Source organism: Bufo bufo, chromosome 2 (genome assembly GCF_905171765.1).
Source record: "Bufo bufo chromosome 2, aBufBuf1.1, whole genome shotgun sequence".
NCBI lineage: Eukaryota > Metazoa > Chordata > Amphibia > Anura > Bufonidae > Bufo > Bufo bufo.
The window spans coordinates 188,549,532-188,575,952 of record NC_053390.1 but is presented as its reverse complement, the minus strand read 5'-3'; the positions used below and the strand labels follow the sequence as shown (position 1 = coordinate 188,575,952).

The following is a 26,421-nucleotide window of genomic DNA, read 5'->3' as shown; positions in this document are numbered from 1 at the left end:
CCCCACTGGTTGTGACAGACAGTGGTAATTGATGTAAAGAGAACACAAATTGACATTAAGTAAGGCAGATTCATTAAGCCTTTTTACACTCATTTAGTTCATTTGATGGCCAGGCAGTCTCACAGCCCCTGGCGCGTGCAAAACTGATTTTTTTTTTACAGCCGTAAGTAGAGTTTCCAGTCACCTGTGTGTGACATGAATTGAAATGAGGCCCAGGTTGCACTAGGAAATGCTTCGGATTATCCAGAAAGCCAGCGCTCGCCGTCTGATCAGAGCGTTCATTATCGTAGCTGGAGCTGACAGAAGCCGGCCTGCTTGTGCCATGTCGTTTCCTGCCTAATAAGGGTTAAGTCTGTTTTCCTGTCATATGCTGTTTTCTACCAGCTCTTTTTTTTTTTTTTTTTAACCGTCACTTTTATTTTTCTCGTCCGCTGAACATCTGTGCGGTGATTCCTGTGTGTGACGCCTCGACATCCTTCTGACTACTCCCGAGACAATGGTCATGTTTTATTGCCCATGTGTATCGTGTGCTGCGTGTTTTGTCGTCTTTTGCCAGCCGGCTCTCTCAGGCGACACATGTTGGTGTGTAAACTAGGCCTTAATATTACTGTTTATCTACCGGAGAAAACGGATTAATAAAATGCGCTCCACGTGCCAAACTGTTAACAAATGTGACATTTTCTCTTTCTTTTTTGTACAGATGGAAATGCAGTACGTATACGGAAGCTATTAGCACTCTAATTGCTGTCTGTCACTATGACAACAAGTCGCTGCAGTCACCTACCTGAGGTCTTACCAGACTGCACCAGCTCAGCACCCTCTGGAAAGACAGTGGAAGATTGTCTCGTGAATGGACAGCCACAGTATGTCATGCAAGTTTCAGCAAAGGACGGTCAGCTTCTGTCCACAGTAGTGCGGACTCTGACCACACAGAGGTAAATATGTCGCTTTATCATCTTCATTATTTAGTGTATGACAGGGGTTAACAAAGCCCAGGACTGTGCTGGTGGCTGCAGCAAAGGACCTAACACAGTGCAGAGAACGGTGGGGATCCTAACTGCACTTAAACCGGTATGTGGCTCAGAAATATGTATGGGAGAAATATTTCCAGTGCAATTGCTTGTGTAATGAATTGTGAAAATGAGGAAACTGCTGTGCAAAATGTGAGAATTTTTTCATTAAATTTTACGTCTATATCTTGATATAGCGAGCAATGATTTTAAATCCCTACAAGTTTCAGTAAAGTGCAAGCAAAGTGATATTGTAAATGCTGTGATGGATGTTTGATGTCAGATGTTTCTCTGTCTGGTTTTATTAACTTTATGTGCAGAGCATGCAGCCCCATATTGTCGTCTTCTGGGAAGGCAGCCCCATATTGTCATCTTCTGGGAAGGCAGCCTCATATTGCCTTCTGCAGCCTCATATTGTCCTCTTCTGTGGAGGCAACATCATATTGCCTTCTTCTGGGGAGGCAGCCTTATATTGTCTTTATTGTCCTCTTCTGGGGAGACAGCCTCATATTGTCCTCCTCTGGGGAGGCGGTCTCATATTGTCCTCTTCAGTGCAGGCAGCCTCATATTGTCCTTTTCTGTGGTGGCAACCTCATATTGCCTTCTTCTGGTGAGGCGGCTTCATATTGCCTTCTTCTGGTGAGGCAGCCTCATATTGTCTTCTTCTGGGGAGGCAGCCTTATATTGTCTTTATTGGCCTCTTCTGTGGAGGCAACCTCATATTGCCTTCTTCTGGGGAGGCAACAGCATATAGCCCTCAACTGGGGAGGCGGCCTCATATTTACCTCTCCTGGAAAAATAGCTTTATATTGCCTTCTTTTGGGGAGGCAATCTCATATTGCCCACTCCTAGGGAGGCACCCTCATATTGCCTTCTTCTGGGGAGGCAGCCTCATATTTACCTCTCCTGGAGAGGCAACCTCATATTGCCCTCTTTTGGGGAGGCAACCTTATATTGCCATCTACTGGGAAGGCAGCCTCATATTGCCTTCTTTTGGGGAGGCAGTCTCATATTGCCTTCTTTTGGGGAGGCAGTCTCATATTGCCCTCTTCTGGGGAGGCAGCCTCCTAGTGTTTTCTGCTGGGAAGGAGCTTTATATTGCCTTTGTCGGATTGATCGGATATTCCCTTTCAAGGGACAAAGCTATTTCATCTCAGTTTAGAGTAAACTTGAATGCAGTTTGTTGTTTTATGTTATCAGCAATTTCTGGCTAAAGAGAGACTGTCTGTAGTGTTTGCCAACGGAATTAAACACTTTAACTGAATGTGGTGTAAATTTAGCCGCAGAATCACACTTAAAGGGGTTTTCCCATGATTAATATAAAAAATGAAAATCAGACATCATATAGTACATGACAATCTCTTTCTAACAAAGCTAGAACCAGCCCTGTACCTCACATGGATCCAGAGATCTCCCCGTTCATTGTTCCAAATGCTCTGCTAGATTTATATTAAGCTGGCAGCTCAAGGGGAGTGTCTTTTCTGCTACAGCTAAGGGGGCGTGTCCATTCTCTCCCGGTCACAGCTCAAGAGGCAATTGAAGGATGAAACTGAGCATGTGCGGCCATCTCAGGGAGCAGGTCAAAGAAATAAGAAAAGAATAAAAACAGCAGAAGATACATTTTATTGAATCATACAGTAGCTATACAAATTTTTTAATTACATGCAATTACAATGTATTCAGATCCAGGTACTGGTTTAAAAACTAGAATATTTTTCGTGGGACAACCCCTTTTAAGACTATCTCAGAAAAAGACCTAGTTGCCAATAGTAGTCAGTTTACAAATTATCAGATTTGACACAAGGTACTATGTTCCTCTGATATCACTACATTTCCTGTTTATTTCCCCCATCTTTACAGGGATCCAAGATTTCATAGGGTCACTGCGCTTTCACAAAACTTTTGATATGTCATAGCGACACATGAAAGGTTTTGATTGTTGGTGGTCTGAGTGCTGAGGCCCCCACCGATCTCTAGAAAGAGTAGAAAGAAGCGCTCACATAGCGTGGTCTCTCTCCTTCCTGCATGACACGGACACCGTTTGTGATTGGTCTGTAGGTGGTTTGGCCTGGGGGGTAGGGACATGGTAATGCAGGAAATGTGCGTGACTTAAGATTTGCTAAATTTGGCAAAATTTTTTAGTGCAAATTAGGACAACCAATAGGTGATGTAAAGATATATGTAACACCCCTTTGGGCAGCCCTCGTTGGTTCTCACGTCACTATGATGCAGTGCGTCCACCCGAATCTTACATCGAGCTCTAAAGGATAGCGGGAGGGTCTTCCACTTCTGCCAGGGTCCGACTTGGGAAACCCCTGCGTAGCTCAGTACACACTCACCCCAGAAAGGAGTTAACTGATCAACCGATTTTTTGGGGAAAGGGTGAACAATAGTGAAGAACAAAAAGATAATGCAATAAAAGAAACAAAGCACAGATTGCAATTCTATCTAAGGTGAAGGGGGCAGCTCTCTATAACAGTAAACAGTGATGGTGGTCACACTCCCTCTCCTTCGGAAGATAAAAAAAAGTATACACTTCCCAGCTATCTACTCCTAGTACTTAGCTTACAATACTCTACTATCTAGCAATTAACCCAGTCCGAACGTTGGGGCCCGGTTGCAGAAAACATTGGCGCGCTAATGTTGGTGCACTTATCATTGTCCTGTCTGGGAACCAGCTAGGAGCTGCTGCATTCAGGAGCTTGGATGGCAGTGGAGTCGGGGGCAAGATCCTCCTGGGATGCAGGCTTGGCTGTAGGGTTAATGCAGCAGCTGAGCTTTCACTTCTCATACAGGAGCTGTCTGGACTGTGCTGTAATGTCTGCACAGAGGCAGGGCACACTTCTGTCTGTGGAGGTCTCTCAGTCTCTCTCTATCTCCTGCCCATGCTGCTGTCTCTAAGATGGCTGCAGTTCCTCCTCGTTCCTTATCTTAGCCTTTCCCCCTGGTCCCCCTAATATTTTCTCTTGGGATTTGCAGACTATTTCACTTCAGAAGACTCAGCACTAATGCCTGCTGCTGCTGGCAGCATCTACTAGACCCACTGTTTTTCTCTGCAGGGGTTACATATACAAAGATGTCCAGGATACTGCAAATTTATCATCTGTCCAGAGCCACGGTGGAAAGTTTGGTGATTCTTTACACCGTTGAATGTGTATGTGTTTTTTCAAAGGGGAGAGAGGAGAACGCTGCTGCCAGCAAGTAGACGCCCTACTTGCTGGTAGACAGGTAATTTACATATTATAAAAGTATGTTTTTTGCCTTATCTACAGAACCAAAATGATTAATTACATTATGTATGGATAAATCGCAGTATAGGGATTATAAGTACCCCCCAAAAAAAAAAAAGAGTTTAGTGGGGTGACAGAAGCCCTTTAACCTAATTGTTTGGGGTTCGGCATTCCAGAGAAATGTCTTGGGAGAAGTCCTGGAAACGGGACTGAGAGGTTCGGATTATGGTACAGGTAGGATGGTAGATGGAGATGAGGGAGGAGATGTAGATGCAGCACTGTGGAGAGCTTTGAGGGTGAGAGTGAGAAGTTTAAATTGAATCCTCTACTGCAGGGATGGCCAACCTGAGGCTCTCCAGCTGTTGCAAAACTACAACTCCCATCATGCCCGGACAGTCTATAGATATCAGCCCTACAGCAGGGCATGGTGGGAGTTGTCGTTTTACAACAGCTGGAGAGCCGCAGGTTGGCCATGCCTGCTCTACTGTATGGTCAACCAGTGCAATGACTGGCACGGTGCGAAGGCATCGGAATAGCGGTTAGACAAATAGGTGATCCTGGCTGCTGCATTAAGGATAGATTGGTGAGGGGGAGGTCAATTAGAAATGAGTTACAGTAATCAAGACAGGAATGGATCAGGGCAACAATGAGAGTTTTTGTTGTTTCAATAATAAGAAAGGGGCAGATTCTAGAGATATTTTTGAGGTGCAAGCAACATAAGCGGGTGAGAGATTGAATATAGGGGTGAAGGAAAGATCAGTGTCAAACATAAGGCCTCTTTCACAGTCAGTATTTGGTCAGTATTTTGCATCAGTATTTGGTCAGTATTTATAAGCCAAAACCAGGAGTGGAACCTACAGACAAAAGATATCATAGAAATATTTGTGCCTCTCCTGTGTTTTGGACCCACTCCTGCTTTTGGCTTGCAAATACTGATGCAAAAATACTGACCAAATACTGACTGTGTGGGGTTAGGGGTGCTGTTTGGCTGCTGAGTCCCGCCGTCTGCTGGTGCGGTGCGGTGCTGTGGCGCCGGTGGTCACCACGCAGTGCCATGGCAAATTTAGAGTAGGTTCCCCCTCAAGGAGGCAACCTTGTCGGGTGAGTGGGCTCATGCTTTTTGATCCAAATGTATATTAATGCCTCATATAAGCATGCACCATAGAGGCCTGTATACTAATTATGACGCTGAGAGGCGATGTTAATTATGCTGAGAAGCAGTTATTAGATCAAAGCATAGCATGAGGAGGTGTGATCCAGGTTCATTCTTGTTTTTGAAAAAACAACAATGATGGCAGCATCAGAGAAGGGTACCCCGCATGTTAAGGTACTTAATTAAACAAAAAAAGCAATGCATAAAAGGTCCTCTTTAAGGACCTATCCTGAGGATTAAAGGGGTTGTCTCAGTTCATGAAATAGCATTTATTATGTAGAGGGAGTTAATACAAGACACTTTCTAATGTATTGTGATTGTCCATATTGCTTCCTTTGCGGGCTAGATACATTTTTCCATCACATTATACACTTGTTTCCATGGTTGCGACCACCCTGAAATCCATCAGTGGTGGTCATGTTTCCACAATATAGGAAAAAAGTGCTGGTCTGTTTCATGGCCAACCCTGTGGGAGCTCACATAGGCTAGTGCTTTTTCCTATAGTGTGCAAGTACGACCACCTCTGATGGATTACAGGGTGGTCGTAACCATGGAAACGAGCAGTGTATAATGTGATGGAAGAATAAATCCAACCAGCAAAGGAAACAATATGGATGATAACAATACATTGGAAAGTGGCTTGTATTAACTTCCTCTATATAATAAATGCTATTTGCTGAAGTGAGACAACCCCTTTAAAATGACGCCACTGCGAAACCCCTTTAAAAAACTATCCGGTGGGATATAGTTATACTTGTGGAAACATATGGGAGATTTACTTTAGCTGCTCTGTAATAACTAGAATAAAATAAAATCCACAACAAGTCGGACGAATCTGACTTTACTGGGCCGAGTACAAACATATTTGCCGCATACTTATGTTATACGGTAATTTGATCAGTATGCCATTGCGGCTTTTTAAAGTGATATTGGATTAGAATCTCTTATTTTTACAGAACTTCTGAGATCTCTTCAAATCTTATTTCAACATTCATGTTCATTGCAGATTTTTATTCTCCAAGAAACTGAGGTCTTTTAAGTTCTTTTTGCACAGATGTCAGATAACATTATAGGCTTTGCCGACACCAATGTGTGCGGCAATTCAATAAGAAGATACTTCTTTTTTTGATTCTAGAAAAGTAGCTCAGTTGGCCTCATTTCTAAATGACATGCCTTCAACCAACCGCGACGACAAAAGTGGAAAAATGCCATTAATGGAAATGGATACCATGCAAGCCAAAGAATTCAGAGTGAATAAGGGTGCGCTGCTCGCATCCGAGGCCCTCATCTCAGGACATTTCTCTTACATTCAACTACTAATGAATTGTTCCTTATAATGGCAGGTGATAGGATGTTCTTTATTACTGCCTTATGTATTTATGTACAGAAGACAACGTTAAAAGGGTTGTTTCGTCTAGAAAACTCATCCTGAGTAAATGGAGAAAGCCCTCAGGACCCTCATTTATTAGCCAGAGCAGACCAGCCATGTATAGCATTGATTTCAAGGGGAACTGTGTAATGCATCATTTTTCCTGGTCTGCCACTATAGCGGAACTGAAGGTTTGCTGCCAGGTTCCTCCATAGATTACAGATGATTGATTGGGGTCCCTACAGTCAGTTATCTGCTTAGAGGGGACCCTCCTAACATTAGCCAGGGTAGGTAACCCCTTTATAGAGCATTCCACTCTTAAAGGGAATGTGTCAGAAGAAAATTACATACTGTTTAAATCAAGTATTTATAACGCAGTGATATTTTTAATTTTCCATATCACAATCAATATATATATATAAAAAAATACTAAAATCATACAGTGTTCGCACTAACCACTAAGCCTAATAATAGGTGCCTCTTCTTGGTCTGTACTCTGTACAGATCACTTTTCAGCAGTCATCTTATTGTCATCCCAGGCAGGATTGCAATGACAGATATCACCTCTGTAACTAGATAACACACCATTCACAAAAGGTCATTGTCTACCCCTTCCTTGTACAATGACCCCTGCACAAGTCACAGATCATGCCTATAAAACTCTCCCATAGAAATCCCATAAAAGTCCCATCCAGTCTATTGTGTCTATGGCCCATGGTGGCTGCTGTAAAGCATAGCTCTAAATGCTGTTAATAACCGCTCAGACAAGATGGCCACCCCCATAATCATGTTCAGAAAATAGAATAAAAAAATCTACAATCAGATTAGAAAAAAAGGATGTGTCGCTATCTGGTTGTAACTGGAGGAGAAAAATTGTAGGTTACACATTCCCTTTAAGTAGGATTTTTATGGCGTGATAAGCCTGTATGTGCAATGTGTGCCTTGTGGAAAATCTCGATGATATGGTTGAAGATAAATAAGCGCGAAATCCCCATTAAAGGTCCAATAAACTTAATGTAAAGGTTGGCTGAAATATTTATGGGCACCATTTACACTAATATGTGGAAACGTAAATCTGCTGCGTCTTTTAAAACATGGCGCAGCCTATAAAAATCTGTAAAGGTACAACATTTACAGCTAGGTGTCAGGAGAAGAGTGGCACACTGGCGCTGTGAGAGTGGTGCCAGCTTGTATCATTTTCAGCATCATTTTACTGGTTGTCATATAGAACAAACTAATGCCTGCAAATGTGATAAAGCCCAGTACGCTGCGGATCGGCACATCACCGTTAATCTACTGTATATAGATATAGCCGTGTACAGTTTCCATGAAACTCCTTCATGTAAGACATACTGTATTTTACATTGGTTTGTTTTTAAAGGGTTATTCCATTTTATTTTCTTAAAGTCATCATACAATTGACTACTATACAGTTATTTGCAATCTGACTTACATACCTTTCTTATCAGTGCAGATGGCAACCGTATGCCCATTACAATAGTATAGACCATGGATGAGTACTGTGAAATGCATGGTAACCGAAGAGGACTAAACATGGCGCCAGTCATGTGACCCCCGCCATATGATTTGACCCCTGACAGTCAGTTATCAGCAGGGTTAGAGTGCTTTCTCAAATCATTTTGCTGTGTTCATTAGGTGTATACATAGGCTGGTATTCACCCAACAAAGGCCAAAACAAGAATTCTTTTGCTCTCCACCATATCTGTTTCATTGCTGTGGACTAGCACCGTCTGCTTTGCTATTCCATACAGAGGCATGTTTTAGAATGGGCGCCTATGTCAGTGTCTATCAGTAGAAGTGTCATTCATTTCTGGTATATGTTGGGAAATTCTCTCAATGTATGTCCCTCATGGACACTTCAAAATGCAGCATGTGCTGGGCCAACACCCTGGGGGTCATTTCCCCCACTTTTGTGGTGTAAATCTGGCGCAGATTCTGTCGCACGCCATGTTGCGGCAGAATATGGGACTTCTTCCCTGTTCAGATCGGGTGGGTATGACGTGGGCGGTGAAGGGGGCGCTCTGGCAGGCTTGTCCCTTCATCAAGGTTAAGAGACCCGCTCACCTATATTCCCCCAGGGTAGGTGCACCAACCACTATTTGAGTACACCCCTCAAAAGCAGATAGATAATGAAATAAATGTGGATAGGCACTCGTATATGGAGATACGTAGGACGCAATTTATTATTAAAACTTATTAAAACTTAATACATGCACAATATAAATCCACAATATAATTAGTATAATGAATAGAAATTGTGTGGGCTGGGGTTGGTATCCCAATTTAATTCCCACTTGTATTCACAGGACTGAGAGGTCCTGGGAATCTAGATAATATAACACAGGTTAGATAAATGAGGTAATCAATTACCGCTCCGATCAATATGTAATTTGACTATGTATATTCACATATTCATAAAAACATATAGCACCTATGGTGATATAATTGGTCCTAAATAGTATTGCCGCTCAGTACATTCTATTTCTATAGTTGCATATAAAGAATTTCCTCTATATTTGATGGTAAATTGTAACCAGTCTCTTTGAATGTCCACAAGAAACTGTTGCGGATTTGACCAGTTATTTTGTATCGATAGAAGACTATTATATTTGCATCCAGGTTAAGTCACTATGACGAAAGTCCTTAGTCCGTGATTTGTAATATAAATCGTTCTTTCACATTCCTTTTGTTTGGCACGTCACAGTTTTTACCCACCATGTGGGCTTACCTTTGCCTGTAGCTTTGCGGGGACTTGTAAGTAAATCTGTGCTCCACGTTGTATGCCGGCGTCCCGGCTTGTGAAGTCGTTCGCGTCCCACGTGTCTCACCGCTGAATTCAAAGTCCAATTTAGTGTGAGAGCGCGTACCTTTCAGGCGCAGGTAAATGACGTCTTCAAATCTTTAGTAAGATAGAGAAGCTTCTTGTTTCTTCAAAGTGCACTTGAGTTCATAGAAAGAAGGGGGTATTCATCCAAAGTCTTACGCCAGACGCGTTTCGGGGAGACGCTGTCCCCTTCCTCAGTGGCATACCCCAATTTTCTAAATCCTTGTGTTTTTATACTGGTTTTTGGTCTTTCTCAAAAAACGGTTCTGGATTAGGATTGCATCCTATGGACTATTCTCAATCTGGGTTAGAATTGTATCCCAAAAACTGGTCTGGATCTGTCTTTTTGTGATATTTTGAGCTGCTTGCGATTTCAATGCGGCTTTTTCTATCAAGGTGCGTTTTTTTCACCAAAGATGCATTTTTTTTTTTTTATGTTTGCAAATAATATTTCTAATTTCATGGTATCTTAATGTATAGCGTCTCCCCGAAACGCGTCTGGCGTAAGACTTTGGATGAATACCCCCTTCTTTCTATGAACTCAAGTGCACTTTGAAGAAACAAGAAGCTTCTCTATCTTACTAAAGATTTGAAGACGTCATTTATCTGCGCCTGAAAGGTACGCGCTCTCACACTAAACTGGACTTTGAATTCAGCGGTGAGACACGTGGGACGCGAAAGACTTCACAAGCCGGGACGCCGGCATACAACGTGGAGCACAGATTTACTTACAAGTCCCCGCAAAGCTACAGGCAAAGGTAAGCCCACATAGTGGGTAAAAACTGTCACGTGCCAAACAAAAGGAATGTGAAAGAACGATTTATATTACAAATCACAGACTAAGGACTTTCGTCATAGTGACTTAACCTGGATGCAAATATAATAGTCTTCTATCGATACAAAATAACTGGTCATATCCGCAACAGTTTCTTGTGGACATTCAAAGAGACTGGTTACAATTTACCATCAAATATAGAGGAAATTCTTTATATGCAACTATAGAAATAGAATGTACTGAGCGGCAATACTATTTAGGACCAATTATATCACCATAGGTGCTATATGTTTTTATGAATATGTGAATATACATTGTCAAATTACATATTGATCGGAGCGGTAATTGATTACCTCATTTATCCCACCTGTGTTATATTATCTAGATTCCCAGGACCTCTCAGTCCTGTGAATACAAGTGGGAATTAAATTGGGATACCAACCCCAGCCCACACAATTTCTATTCATTGTACTAATTATATTGTGGATTTATATTGTGCATGTATTAAGTTTTAATAAGTTTTAATAATAAATTGCGTCCTACGTATCTCCATATACGAGTGCCTATCCACATTTATTTCATTGTCTCTTCATCATTTTCAACGCCTGGTGTAGGCGTAGAAAAAGGTCTAAATGTAAGACAGCTAGGAAGTGGCGGAGGAGTCCGGTGCCTCTACATAACTCCGGGGGGATCCACCGCCAGTTATAGGGCTTATTAAGACCGGCATCTAAAACGCCAATCTTAATAAATGTGCTCCACAGTACACATCCTGGATATAACTAAATAGGACTAATGGTGGACTAATAATTTTACTGTGGTTATAATAACTACTTTACTTAGAAATTTGGTTAAAGGGGTTCTCCAGCTTTTTTTCCCCACACCTTTGAACTAAAGATCATTTACCCAATAATTATCACTTACAACTCTGTTGCACCACAGATGCCGCCATTTCTGCTGCTCTCAGACTGCAGGTACTTTTGCTCGGGTTCCGATCAGATGTGTTCCTGAGTCTTTCTATTCACCTCTGCTTAAAACTGGTTGCGGGCTCTTTCACTCAGGGCCTGACCAAGTGTGAAATTTGATTAAAGGAATTCTCCAGGCTTTTTTTTTTAGAAAATCCTTCTCACCTGTGGATGAAAGATGGTTTCCTTAGTACTTACCCCTCCGTGGCTCCACCAGTGCAGCCATATCTGCTGCCCTCAGACTGGCTGCAGGCTCTTCCACTCAAGTCCCGACCAGATGCGTTTCTGAATTTATCATGAGGGGAATATTTGAAGTCAGTTTTTCTCGAGTCTGTGTTATTGTACTTTATACCACATTTATCAAATGTCACATGTTGTTTGATAAATTTGTCTTATTGTTAAACCTAACACTTTTGTCTAGAAAAGCTTCTCCAGTTTTCCTACTCCACCCTTCTCCTGGAGTGAGATTTTTTTTTTATTGTGAGTCTCAATGGAGTGAAACCCATTAACATAGCTAACCACACCATCTTTTCCACTCATATTTCAAAACTGGAGTGAGTGGTGTAAAAAATACAAAAAGTAAAAAAAAAAAATTCACAAGTAGCCAGAAGCCAGAATTCAAGGCCACTGTCTTATCTGCAGGCAGCATGTTATAAAGCAGGAGGAGATGACCAGATTCACATATAGTTTTCTGGGGAAAGATTCAGTATAATGTGTACTTAATTAATCTAAATCCTTGCATATTCTAGTGTTAGGTCGCCAGTGTGTGGTCTCAGCCAGTGATTGGCAGCCTTCCTTATGTGATTGTGCATACAGAGATATCTAATAATCTCTGAAAACAACTGCCCACTGGACCCCTAAGCCAAGAAAAAGTCTAAGCCCAGCCATACACATAATTTAGCTCTTGGAAGAATGCTTTTTTGCCCAACACCTATCACTCCCGATCCCCTCATACACATGGTTGAGCAAGCAGGCAAAGGGGGAAGAAGCTGTTGCCAGAAAACCTTGAAAACAAAAAGGAGCTCAAATCCAACGTACTTCCCCCAACTTGTGCCGTCAATGGAGAATTGGGAGGCTGCCATACACATCTGGCGGTTGACCGGTCCTGCTGAATGGTCAGGTTCGGACGACGTTCATTTAATGAGTATGGCCAGCTACAACATGCTGTTGGCAGATTGGACTGCATTTTCATTGGGACAGGTTCCCTTCTAGTGAGCTATTCCAAAAATAACTCTGTATTTTGGAATTATTATTTCAAGATAAGATGATACGTGGATGTCATAAACGGCGGGTTACAGCTCAGGACCCCTGTCTGGTGTGGGTTCAGAAGGGGGACTGGCAGTAGTTTACTGTGCATATATGTGTGAGATAGGCTGATATATACAATAAACGAACACTACCGCACTGCCTTACTATATTCCTGCATTATAGAACTACAGAATATCTGAAATGACTTGTATCAGACCAGCTTACCTGCCCAACTTACCTCCTTGCTATCACACGAAAGCACGTTCACCATAGGTTTTATAATTATATTCATTCCATTTAGCATTGTGAAATATTCGCCCCTAATATCAATACACAGTCTCAAGTGGAACAGCCATCTTAATGCCATTGATTTAACAAGGGTGATTAATTGTGGCTGGGTAAAAATAAATATATAAAGCTATCCAAAACCACATGGGAAAAAAAGGCTTTCTGGGGTAAATAAATCAAGCTGCAAAAACGAAAAGTGGCATATTTGGCTGTACGAAGATGAAACCTTATTTCTTTTATTTCCTGCTATCGAAAGAGAGAGCATGTTTTAATATACTTGATAACACGTGGAAGGTTCTGTATAGAAGATACAATGAATGATATATTATATGATATTATATTATATTAGCTATACCAGGCAAGTTAATTCGAATTGAGTGCTACCCCTTTGTTTTCCAGAATTTACTTAGTACCTCTTAAAGGGAACCTTTCACCAAAAAATGCAATGCAATCTGCATAGTTTTGTGGGAAAACATTCAGTAGATCTATACATTTAGTCTACTTTCACACTCGCGTTTTGGCTTTCAGTTTGGGAGATCCATTCAGGGCTCTGCAGTTGGCGGTCCAAAAGGGATCAGTTTGCATTCTAATGCATTCTGAATGGAAAAGGATCCACTCAGAATGCATCAGTTTGCATCAGTTCAGTCTCCATTCCGCTTTGGAGACGGACACCAAAACAATGCTTGCAGCGTTTTGGTGTCCGTGTGACGAAACTGAGCCAAACGGATCCGTCCTGTCACACAATGTAAGTCAAAGGGGACGGATACGTTTTAACTGACACAATCTGGCACAATAGAAAACTGATCCGTCCTCCATTGACTTTCAATGGTGTTCAAGACGGATCCGTCTTGGCTATGTTAAAGATAATACAAACGGATCCGTTCTGAACGGATGCAGACGGTTGTATTATCTGAACCGATCCGTCCATGACGGATCCGCACAAAACGCGAGTGTGAAAGTAGCCTTATATCTTTGATTTTTCCACTTCCTGTGAAGAACTATTGGTAGAGGGAAGAGGAGTTACCAGTGATTGATAGCTGACTCTTATGCACACTTATACATACAGTGCTATCAACCACCGATAACCCTCCTCCTGCCTGTACCAATAGTTTTTCATAGGAACTGAAAAAAGCAAAGATATAAATGTATAAAACACAAATTTTATGAATCTTTTCCTAAAAGAAAACAATAAAATTGATCTGCTCAGCTTCTCCTGCTCTGTAACATGGTGCTTTCAGATGACATTGCATTTTAGGTCCTCTTTAACACAGGCCGACTTTGCAGGTAATTATCAGAAATTAACTGTTCATTCCCAATAAGTGCCTGCTCTTTAGCAATGCAGCAATCATCTCCTCTATATGGGAACGAACGATCATTACTGGGATTAGTAATCCCCATAAAGAATCTGCTTCTGAGAAGAAGAAAATGTCATTAACGATCGCTCCACCCCATACTGTGGAGGAGATCACTGTGTATAAATGCAGCAGTCTCCTTCACTGATGAACAGACGATTGCCAGGAAGGAATGCTTTCTTCCTGACAATCATCTGCTCAGTTCAGCAGTGCGAGCAGTGTAAAGGGGCCTTTAGTTGACTGCATCAACAATGCTTTCATTCAATGAAGAGTGTTTGCTTGTTCATTGGGTGTTGTGGGGGCACCTTTAAGCTACATTCACGCGTCAGTATTTTTCTATATCCCGATTTTCGGTCCGTTTTTTGCGGATCCGTTGTTCCTGAAAATGTTTCCGTATGTCATCCGTTTTTTGCGGATCCGCAAAAAACGGAAACATGTATAAATTTCAATAAGCAAATAAAGTTGTTTGGATTTCTTTGAAAAAAAATAAAAATTTTAATGTAATTTCCAGGAACGGAATCCGTATAAAACGGATGACATACGTAATGACATCCGAATGTCTTCCGTTTTTTTGCGGATCCATTGACTTTGTATTGTACCAGGATCCGAATTTTGCGGAAAAGAATAGGACATGTTTTATATTTAAACGGACATGCGGAACGGAACAACGGAAACGGACAGCACACATTGTGCTGTCCGATTTTTTCCAGGACCCATTGAAAATGATTGGGTCCAGATCTGGTCCAGATCTGTTCCGCAAAAAATGGAACAGATCAGGAAAGAAAAAACGGACGTGTGAATGGACAGTGTAGGAATAGCATAGGAATGCTCTTCCCCAATAATTGCCCCATTTAGTGGCCTGTGTCAGGGTCTTGTCAAAATCAAAACATTATGTGTGATATACTACAGTTGGTATATAAAATTGAAATTGAATCAGATTCCAATTAGTACTTTATAACTAAAGATTACAAAAAAAAAATATCTATGGCCCACGCCTCTATTCATGATATAGTTTTTATATTGTTTGCAAAAAAAAATGGGGGTTAGTCAACACATCTCAACGTGCAGGTGAACGTCGCCATGGCTGAAAACGCAAAAGCAAAAACAAATGCAACAGCACTCTGCAAACACAAATAATCAAGTAGATACAATAGTGCCATACTCACTATAGAAAATATATTAGTGCTAATGCTACATTAGAAATGTAAGATTCTTGGCAAATTCATTTTGTGCAAAATTATTTGTGCCTGTCCGCCAATGACCAGGCGATCTTTTTAGGACAGGAACCTACACTAAAAGCTCAAGGAACCTAAGTTCAATACTACCTAGGACCTTACTGGTTCACATAGGTCTTTTCAAGTTGTGTGATACATAGTGGAAAGAGTATATGTAGTGAGAAGGCACATCTCAAGACTATTTATTGTACCTTTAAAGGGAATGTGTCATCAGAAATTAGGCCCTGAAACTGTCACCAACTTGTTTTTCAGGTTGATAACAGGTTCCCAATTATGTTCTTTTACTTACTGGCAAGTGCAGCATCATGCAGAAAAAAATTGTAAAGGTTATATTCCCATGCCTGTATAGAGCCACAGAGTTGAATCCGTTCTCCAGAGAATCAGACTGATTGGTCCTCCTTCTGACTTGACTAACATCCTATCGGCCAGGTACATCATCACAATACAGTTCCAGCAGCATCAAATTCATGCAAAGTGGTGTGGTATAGATGACGTACCCGACCTGTGGGGCCCCCATCATGCCAGGAGGAGTACTGACCAGCCTGACTTCTCCAGAGAATGACTTCACCTTCGTGACTCTATACAGTCATGGGAATACAGCCTTCAAACTTCCTTTTGGGCAAGATGCATGGTGCCACACCTGCCAGAAAGTACAAGAACATCACTGGAAACCTGTTATCATCCTGTATATCAGTTCAGTGGCAGTTTAAGGGTCTTATTCCCGATGACAGGTTCCCGTTAATCATAATTCATGTTTTGATGTGTTTTACTAAGTCTATTAACCTGAATTAATTAGTTCTAGGGAAATGTATACAGTGATGGTCAGTTCGCAGTGTTCGCCAACGAACACATGCGGGCTGCCATCTTGACTCACCCGTCCGGCGATGCACAGGTAACTGCTTACCTGTGCATCGCCGGATGGGTGAGTCAAGATGGCAGCCCGCATGTGTTCGTTGGCGAACACTGCGAACTGACCATCACTGAATGTATATTCCATGTTTTAGATTCCTAGCAGCAAAAACCTCAACTGTCCCTGGAAATGGTTCAAATCAGAATGCAAGCATATTCCAAACTGCTTGCATACAGAAGACCTAGATGAATCTGATCAATGAAATGAAATTTAACATAAAAGTATGTTGTTTATTTTGCAGCACTTTTAATGATCGCCCAATGTGCAGGATTTGTCATGAAGGAAGTAATCAAGAAGACCTTCTCTCCCCATGTGAATGTACTGGAACACTAGGGACAATACACCGCAGCTGCCTAGAGCACTGGCTTTCATCCTCCAACACAAGCTACTGTGAACTCTGTCACTTCAGGTTTTCTGTGGAGCGCAAGCCTAGACCATTAGTAGAGGTTAGTAAATACTGCTCATTGCCAAGATTACTAAGGGTATGTCCACATAACTTACAGTAAATACACGTGGTTAAAATCCAATATGGATTTGCATTGAAATTCACGGCAGAAATCGTAGGCCAACCCTCGTACTTATGGTGTGGATTTTCAGTTTGTCACATCACAGACCCGCACTGGATTAGCCCTTCTTAATGGGGCTAATCCACGTGTGGCTACGAGGCCACAGATATTATGCAGATTTTGCATATATTCCACAGCAAGTAGTGATGCCTTATTATTTTTCCTGTGAGGCGGATTTCAATTCAGAAGAGAAAGAATCAGCGTTGTTTGAACTATGGTGAAGATTTCGGTTGAAAAACAAGGCTCAGTGTACATTAGCTGTATGATTCCACTATTCTGTTCTAGCATAGGAACAGAATACTGGAACCGCCGGATACAGTGTATGCTGGACACTGATGGTGTCTGATGGGGGGTCTCTTGAGTTTTCAGCGTGAATACCATCATTTTGCCAAATAAAATATGCTGCACTTTGCCTAATTCAGACCTGCTGTGTGAACATACTCTTACTTATGTTTCCAATAATGCTGGAAACAGTGATAGAAAAAGCTTTGGTAATCTTAAGACCTGTGTTCTGCCACCACATCATATAAAATGTAGATGAGGTAGTTGGCTTCAACCTCCATCACAACTCTTGTATACTAGAATGCTATCATGGAAGTTTCAAGTTTGGTTCTTATTATTCCAGTTGATTGGCTTCCCTATCCTAATGCCCAGTAATAAATCTCTAAGGAGGTGACCATCAATAGATATTATTATTTGTTATGGCATTTTCAAACGGTGCTGTCATATAGCAATGAAAAATGCATCAAGTGTTAGCTGGAGTTCTTATTATGTTATAGTCAAAGTTGGCAGTGGTACAGTATACCTCAGATGAGTAAATTGATACTTTTTTCTTGGGTGTTTCCAGAGCATTGTATCCCAATTTTACATGCATTTAAAGTATGAATATTCCTTAGCACACAATATACATGTCAATACACATATCATACTGGTTTTAACAAGAGTTTTCCAGGACTTAAATATGGATGAGGTATCCTCAGGATAGGTCATGAACATCTGGTGGTGTCCGACACTTAGCTTTCGACGCCGATCAGCCATATGTACCAAGCATAGTGCCGTACATTGCATAGCAGCTGTATTTGCTCATTCACTTGAATTGGACTGAGTTGCATAAAGAGGCCATGTGACTGATGGATGTGAGAAACAACAACATCACTTGTCCAAGAGCTGAGGCGTCTTTCAGCAGGTGATCAATAGGGTTGTTGGGAGTCAGACCACCAGTAATCAGATATTGATCACCCATCATGATGACCTAACACTTTTAATGCAGTTTTGATGCAATAGTTATGATGATCTGAGTGTATAAAATAGGCCCATAAAAGGTTCTCTTTAGTGCAACTGGGAGTAGATCCATTGAGTTTTGATGACAAACACAAATAATCTGTCTACAGTATTTCATCAAACCATTATCAAGGACAAATTCACACATACCTGTAGTTTTGAATTAGGAAACTATACCTCCCACGGACAAAATAACTACAGAAACGACACCACATTTTCATCTCTTGGCCACAATGGAGAGAGTCTGCAAAAAGTGTCTCTTGCTCTGGAGGACCTGCTTGGTGACTTGAGTGGTCAGTGGGTAATGCTTAGCTTCCTATGGTGGCGTTGGATGGATAGAGGTCCCAACTGGGAGCCCCTTTTTTGGTTAAAGGGGTTCTCCGAGATTTACATATTGGTGACCTCAGGATAGGTCATCAATATGAGATTGGTGAAGGTCAGGCTCTACATCAGCTGTACGAAGAGGCCGTGGCATCCATAAATGCTTAGACCTCTTCCTAGGCTATGTGATGTCACATTCATCGGTCATATGGCCTAGGCACAATGCCAAGAACAATGTGTGGTGCTGTGTCGGGTAAGCTGCAAGGAGGCAACGGCGCTCACAGGAGAGCTGTGGCCTCCTCAAACAGCTGTCATCAAAATGTAAATCCTGGAGGAACCCTTCTAAGAAGAAGGCATTATTGTCCATTGTGGATAACCCCTTTGAAGATAGGTAGAAACTAGGTCAAACTAACATGGTCTATTGTAACAAGATTTATTTCCTAGTTGTCGAATATAGAGAAATTTGCACAGGAGCCCACACACAGTATTATCACAGTATCAGTGTTGGAAAGATACAATAATATAATTTTATGTGTTATTTTCATTTTACGTTTAATTTTCTCACATTTCCAGTACAATTTAATTAGTGAACGTGTTACCAGGCTGACAAGTTACAAAAAACCCCTTGTCAACTGAAGTGCTTAGTGGCAGGAAGCTCGGTGTTGCTGATCACAGCTAAATGTTAATATAGACATAGAGTTTTATTATTTAATTGAGTATATGTCATCTATGCCTAACGGAAATGTTAGTTTTTTTAAGATTATTGTTCATCATGCTATTAGATTACCTGGTATACAAAAATAATAACTCGATTGTACCTTTTGCCCATATGGTTGAATGGCATCAGTGAAGGTCATGTTATCTTGTTCTATAATTCTCCTGTATCCATTTATCACAATTTTATCTATGCTTCTAGATTCACCTTAAACCTCAGACACATCCCATTGAGTCATTGAAAGTGATATCATGGAGAATAATGGTTCTTTTAAAATGTATTTTGTCAAGCTCCATGGCTTTATGATGGTTGCAATGGGCTATTTGTAAGCTGTTTCCCAATAATATGTACCCACATATCTGGACTCATGAGGTGGGCCTACTAGCATTCTTAGCAACACAATTGACTGCTCATATAATAGACACAAGGGGATACTTTACTATCATAATGCCAGGAGCTATCATTTCCATTTCTTTACTACAGACATAACTGAGTACAAAGACAGCAATGTCTATATGCCCTTGTAAAGAATGACACAATGTACACAAAGTATTCCTAAGGTTTTAACAAGCAGTATCACTCTAGAGGCACTGATAATCAAAGTACAGAGGTATTCAGGCATCAGAATATACAACAGCCTACTGTGATCTTAAAGAGAACCTGTCACCACAAAATGCAGTATAAACTGCAGGTACCATGTGTCACGGCCTATGGTGTACGCTGTGACACTGTTGCCACACTTGCGGTTGCCCGCGGCAACGTGTTGCTGTTAGAGCATGCGGTGGCAGTGTCTTGGCCTTCTGGGTGATTACCGTGACATGGTTGCCACACATGCTGTTGCCGGTGGTAACGTGTGGTTTGGCATGCTTGTGTGTGCACTTCCCCTTTAAGTGGCTTCCTTCCTCTGTCTGGTGTTGGAAGGGTTAACTCCCTTAACACTGGGTTTGTGTGTGTGTGAGTGGCTGCTTGGGCTATTTAGCCTCTGCTGGATGCCTGAAGCTGAGGGTTCCTCCAGCCTTGGTGTACGCTGGTGGTTCTCTGTTCCTGACTTTTACCATCTGTCCAGTGAGGGCCACCCTTTTGGTCATCAGTGTTATCCCGGTGTCTCCTTCCCTTCCTGTCTCTGTTTGTATGGAGTGGGTTATGTTCAGGGTGTTTGTGTGTCTAGGTTGGTGTTACATGTCTGGTGGTGTTTGGTGCCAGCATGTTTACTAGATATTCTCCTGTCTCTTGTTTATTGCAGCTATGGTTGTCCTGGGTCCCTGTGTGGTTTGTGGTGTGTGCTGTGTCCTTTAATGTTGGTGTGGACACCAGCACTTGTGCACGGGTTCCAGTCAGTGTGTCTGTGGCAGGTAAGTGAGTTATGGGTGTCGCTTACCTGCCATTTCCATATGCTGTATGTGTTCCCCTCTCCTTGCAGCCTGGCCTCAGATAGAGACTCCTGTTCCTCCATTACTGGGATGAACAGGTCGTCTCTTCCCTGCTCCTTGGTGAGGGATTACCAAGGCGACTTAGGGTCTTTAGGTATCCTGAGTATGAGTCGTCCTACCATCAGGGTCCGCTCATACGGTGAGGAGTCAGGGAGAGGATTAGGGATGTTGTAGGAGGTGACCTGCTCCCTTATCACTCCTTTTTGGCCAGGCTGATCCCCTTTACCCTTTGACACCGCACGGTGGGGGGTTTCCCCCACTCCCTGCCGTGACACCATGTTATAGAGCAGGAGTGTCACGGCTGAGGATGGGGGAAATCCTCAGCCGTGCAATGCCAGATGCTGTAGGCCTACTCGGCCAGGAGAACAGGATAGGGAGCAGGTCACCTCCTAACAGCGTCCCTACCCTGACCCTAACTCCTAACTGCATGGGCCGACCTTAAAGGTAGGAGGACCCATGCGCAGGAACCTCGGATCCCTAACTCACCCTCCGTCCGGTCCCTGCGCTAGGAGTCAGGGTAAGACGACCTACTCCTCCTAGACGCGGAGGAGCAGGAGTCTCACTGGCCAAGCTGTTGGGAAAAAGGGGAACACAAACAGTTTTACGGGTATGGCAGGCGAACTAGAAGTTCCTCCAACCTGCCACAGCCTTGCTGACTGGATCCCTGACTAACAGGAATCCAGAACCGTAAACTGCACAAAAGTGACAAGGAAGGTCCCAACAGAACATCACATACAACATGACATACAAGAAGGCATAAACATAAACTTAAACTTAAATCTAAATCTATGACCACAGTGGTGGCTCTCACAGGCAGATGGAAAAACACAGGAGGCTGCTATCAGCAAGCATGCTGAAGCAACCTCCTGAGCCCTGCCACAGAGAGAGGTTATATAGGCCCAAAGTGGCCACACCCAAAGGAAGGACACACCCAGTGACATCACACACACACTGGGAAGGGAGGTAACCCTACACACACCACAGAAGGGAAACTCACAAAAAGGAAAAGTGTCCAACAGATCACACTGTGGCCGTTGCCGCAAGCAACGACATGGGTGGCACACGTGTCCAGGGAGTCAGCCCGAAGGCCGGGACACTGCCACCACATGTACATAATACCACCTAAGGTTGCCACGGGTAACCACAGTGCGAGGAATGATGTCCGTGCGCACACAAACATAAAACACAGTGCACAACAGACATACAAACGTGCATCCAAAACAACTCCCCGGGAACCGCACACAAGGCTGTTGTCCGCGGCAACCGCACCGAGGCCAACTACATAATGCCTCAGCTGCGGTTGACACAACAACCAAAACCGCGGGCAACTGTATGCGACTCCCAAGGAGTCACGACCATAACCGTGGCCGTGACAAGGAGAAGCTGAGCAGATTGATATATATTTTAAATCAGCAAAACTTGTAATTTATTTTAGTCTGTGCTCTTTCTGATCTCACTTGTACACAGGGGCCATCTTATCAGTGATTGATAGCTGTCAGCCACTGATAACTGTACATGGGGGAGGTGTTATCAGTGATTGATAGCATTCTCTGTGTAAGTGTGTATACATAGATAGCTGTCAGTCACTGATAGTTGTACATAGGGAGGTATCAGTGATTGATAGCATTCTCTGTGTAAGTGTGTATACATAGATTGCTGTCAGTCACTAATAGTTGTACACGGGGACGTATCAGTGACTAATAGTATTCTCTGTGTAAGTGTGTATACAGAGATATAAAGATAAAAGAATTCCAGCACCTGTAATCTTTGAGTGACGATTTCTTTAATACAGCAGTGGGTAATAAAACATCGATGGCATGATCTTCACACATCCAGTTACAGTCAGTTACAGTCAGCGCGTTTCGAACAAATAAATGTTCTTACTCATGACTTGCCCCGAAGATCATGTCATCAATGTTTTATTACCCACTGCTGGAATAAAGAAATTGTCACTCAAAGATTACAGGTGCTGGAATTCTTTTATCTTTATATTTGCTGAGGTCTTACCTATATTACTGTGCACTAATGGTGGATCATTAGAATTCAAGTGGGTGATCTGGATTTTCCTATTTTCTATACAGAGATAGCTGTCAGTCACTGATAGCTGTACACAGGGGAGGTGTTATCAGTGATTGATAGCATTCTCTGTGTAAGTGTGTATACAGAGATAGCTATCAGTCACTGATAGCTGTACACAGATGAGGTCTTATCAGTGATTGATACCATTCCCTGTGTAAGTGTGTATACTGACATCGCTGTCAGTCACTGATAGCTGTACACAGATGAGGTCTTATCAGTGATTGATGGCATTCTCTGTGTAAGTGTGTATACAGAGATAGCTGTCAGTCACTGATAGCTGTACACAGGGGAGGTGTTATCAGTGATTGGTATTAGTCTCTGTGTAAGTGTGTATACAGAGATAGCTGTCAGTCACTGATAGCTGTACACAGGGGAGGTGTTATCAGTGATTGATACCATTCCCTGTGTAAGTGTGTATACTGACATCGCTGTCAGTCACTGATAGCTGTACACAGATGAGGTCTTATCAGTGATTGATACCATTCCCTGTGTAAGTGTGTATACTGCGATAGCTGTCAGTCACTGATAGCTGTACACAGATGAGGTCTTATCAGTGATTGATACCATTCCCTGTGTATGTGTGTACAGTTTTGTATGGGAGCTGCCTTAAATGCAGAAAGTTTTGCTGAATCTTTCCCTATAAAACTATATATCAATCTGCTCAACAGCTCCTGCTCTATAACATGCTGCCTGCAGAATACACTGCATTTTGTGGTGACAAGTTTTCTTAAAAATCAATCTCTGCTTTTTAACACTGTCATTTTCAGGTTTCACCTGCTTTGCTGATTTATTTCCTAATACATATTTATTGGAGTCACTACTCCATTTTTCTGATACAGGGCACAAAATGCCCAGTTTTCCTTCTGGCAGCCAAAGTATTTCTTAATAGGGCATTTAGACACAGACTTGAGAACCCCTCTGTGATCCATAGAGAGAGCCCCTAGTAAACAGCAGCCCTTGTGGACCTGGCTCGTCCATGTGTTACATGGTCAGTTATTCATTTGAATGGCCTGCATACAAGGGAAGTGCATAGGAAGCTGGTTGTTGATTTTTTTTTTTATCAAGCTGTCCAGCAGCGGACAGCTGATCAACTGGGTTGTTGTAACGCAAGCCTGGATTGTTGATTGTTGGGACTAATTCTATTACACTGTTGAGAGCGATAGCAATTTTTTTAATCACCAGATTCAGAAAGACATAGAGGGGTATTTACTATGCCTTCTTCTGGCATTGAAAAGTGGCAAATGTCATTACACACTGAATTTGCGGCGACATTTATGACTTTTGGCCCTCACGATACTTCAGAAGTAGCATGAAAAGGAGGCCTTGCGATGGTGGGGAGAGGACAGGCCAGAAGGGCATACAGATAGAAAGATAGAAACCTATGGCAGCCTCCTTTAAGTAGGTTTCACGGCCTGCCGAAGGATGCAACAGATTCATAAGAGGCCTGTGCCTCAAAATAAATTTGTCGTATCCTCCGGCAGCTCAGAGGGAATCAAGACCAGCGCATAAAATGCTAGTCTTGATAAATGTCACCTATATTTTATTTATTTTTTTCTGTCACCATAGCTGGTAGAATTTCTGCCACTGTTTCTTGCATTAAAATTTACCTCATTCACTGTGTGTCAAAAGTCAGTGTTACCTTCATTCTCTGGTCTGTCTCAATGTTATATGCACCTTTATAGATATGGTTTATTAATTTGACTGGTTATTTTGTCCTTTTTTTAATTCCATATTTTAGTGAGCACTTTGGTATTTTCTCTGTGGTCTTTACTGTGACCTTTTATCATGTGTATCTTTTAAAAGTCAAAGCGTACCTAACCTTTCAACAAATTCTGCATTAATCAATAGTACAGTGTGTGTACAATAGGAATAACACTATCTCTGGCTACTATATGACTTTTATCTGGCATTATAGCAGTTTTCCTCTGTACATTCTGAACATCTAGTTTGTGGATCTCTCAGACATGGTGGGTGGACACCATCTGCCATCCACTGCACATAGAAAGTAGAGGAGAAGCTGCTTCCTACGCACTAAGAAGTATGGCTCAGCACCTGTACTGGTTGTGAATTTAGCACTTGTGCTGAGATATTAATCTCCTATGTAGCTATCCAGTTTCTTTAGTGTCTCTGAGTCCTGTCACAATTATGGGGCTGCCCACTCCTCCCTCTCCCCTATCCATAGACTTGTATTGATATTTGTAATATGATTGTTTTATGGAGCTGCTTCATCTAGAGACAGAATTCAAAGCATTTCTTCACAGTGAAAAGCAATTAGCAAGGAGGTAGGGGAAGAGGTAAAGAGCTGATAACATGAAAGCTAGACATTTCTGACTGATAAAACATATTACCAAGTTTCTTGTGGTCACTTGGACTATTGATTTATGTAAAGTTGTGTGAAAGTACAGTGACTTTTTAAGTTCTAGATTCCACATAGTCAGTGATATGGCTAGTATCACAGTCAGACGGAAGTCCCAACTGCAGGAGTTATTCAAACCTAGGAGCCCAAACATGGAGCATATCAGTAAGGGCTCATTCACAATGCCGTTGCCCCTCCGTTGCCGTATTGCGACCCGCATACGGCGGGTTCGCAATACACAGGGCACCAGCTGTGTGCATTCCGCATCACGGGTGCGGACCCATTCACTTGAATGGGTCCGCAAAGCACGGAACGGAACCCCACGGAAGCACTACAGAGTGCTTCCTGGGGTTCCGTTCCATGCCTCCGCACCACAAAAAGATAGAACTTGCTCTATCTTTTTGCGGAACGGACGCAAGTGAATAGCTGGGCCACGGTTGGTGCCTGTGCATTGTGGACCGCAATTTGCAGTCCACAGCACGGGCACGGAGGGGCAATGTTCGTGTGAACAAGCCCTAAATAAGATCATACTGCCAGCCATGCGTGCTGATAGGAAATTCTGTTATTTAGGTAAACGCAGGGAATATAGTGTAAATGACAGTGGTTCCCCATATGAATGAGTGACCAGTGCACAAAATATGCCTGCCAAAAACACAAAACCTGTAACATATAAAGAAAAAGAAAAAAATATGAACTTTTTATACACATAAATACAATACAAAAAGACTGTACCTATAACTATCATATAAAAATAGTAATATAGTAAATTCATCATAAATAAGTGCAGTACATGATACTAATACATTTGTGACTTCAAAAAATAATTTACAATGTAGCTGTATGTGAGCTTGTTTTATTACAGGACAATAGAAGAATTTTAGGGTATGTATAGTTTATTGATTAACCACAGAATAATTAACTGATCGGTGGGGGTCCGACCGCCAGGACCTTCACCAATCCTGAGAACAGGAATCCCATGTCCCTGTCCAGGTTCTCATCAACAATCCCCAATTCCTTTAACTTAATTGAAGGTTGTAATATCCAAGTGAAAATGTCCTCTTGGGATAATGATAGTTATACACAGTATATTGTATAGTTTAAATAAGATATGATGTTTCTCCGCAAACATTGTCATCCATGACTGACAAGGTGTCCATTGCTTCCAATTGTGGCTTAAAAATTTACAGGATTTTTTTTCAAACGTTCAGAAATAATACATAACATTCATGTCACATTTTCTTTTGTCAGAAATATTAAGGAACGTTTTTAATGACAGATTTCCATTACCCCAGATCT

At 42.0% G+C, this 26,421-nt stretch overlaps 1 protein-coding gene across 2 annotated transcripts in view; it reads left to right on the top strand.

The window, feature by feature from the left end:
* The window catches only part of MARCHF3 (membrane associated ring-CH-type finger 3), a 228,850-nt gene that overhangs the window by 137,571 nt on the left and 64,858 nt on the right, over window positions 1–26,421 (top strand). The window contains exons 1-3 of one of the 2 annotated variants that reach the window (XM_040420210.1): window positions 454–582; window positions 701–935; window positions 16,619–16,823. In XM_040420210.1, the coding sequence (XP_040276144.1) occupies window positions 757–935; window positions 16,619–16,823 (384 nt within the window). In that variant the 5' untranslated portion in view covers window positions 454–582; window positions 701–756. Of the gene's footprint in view, window positions 1–453; window positions 583–700; window positions 936–16,618; window positions 16,824–26,421 lie in introns of those variants that run through there. The other variant, XM_040420209.1, reaches the window with a different exon arrangement.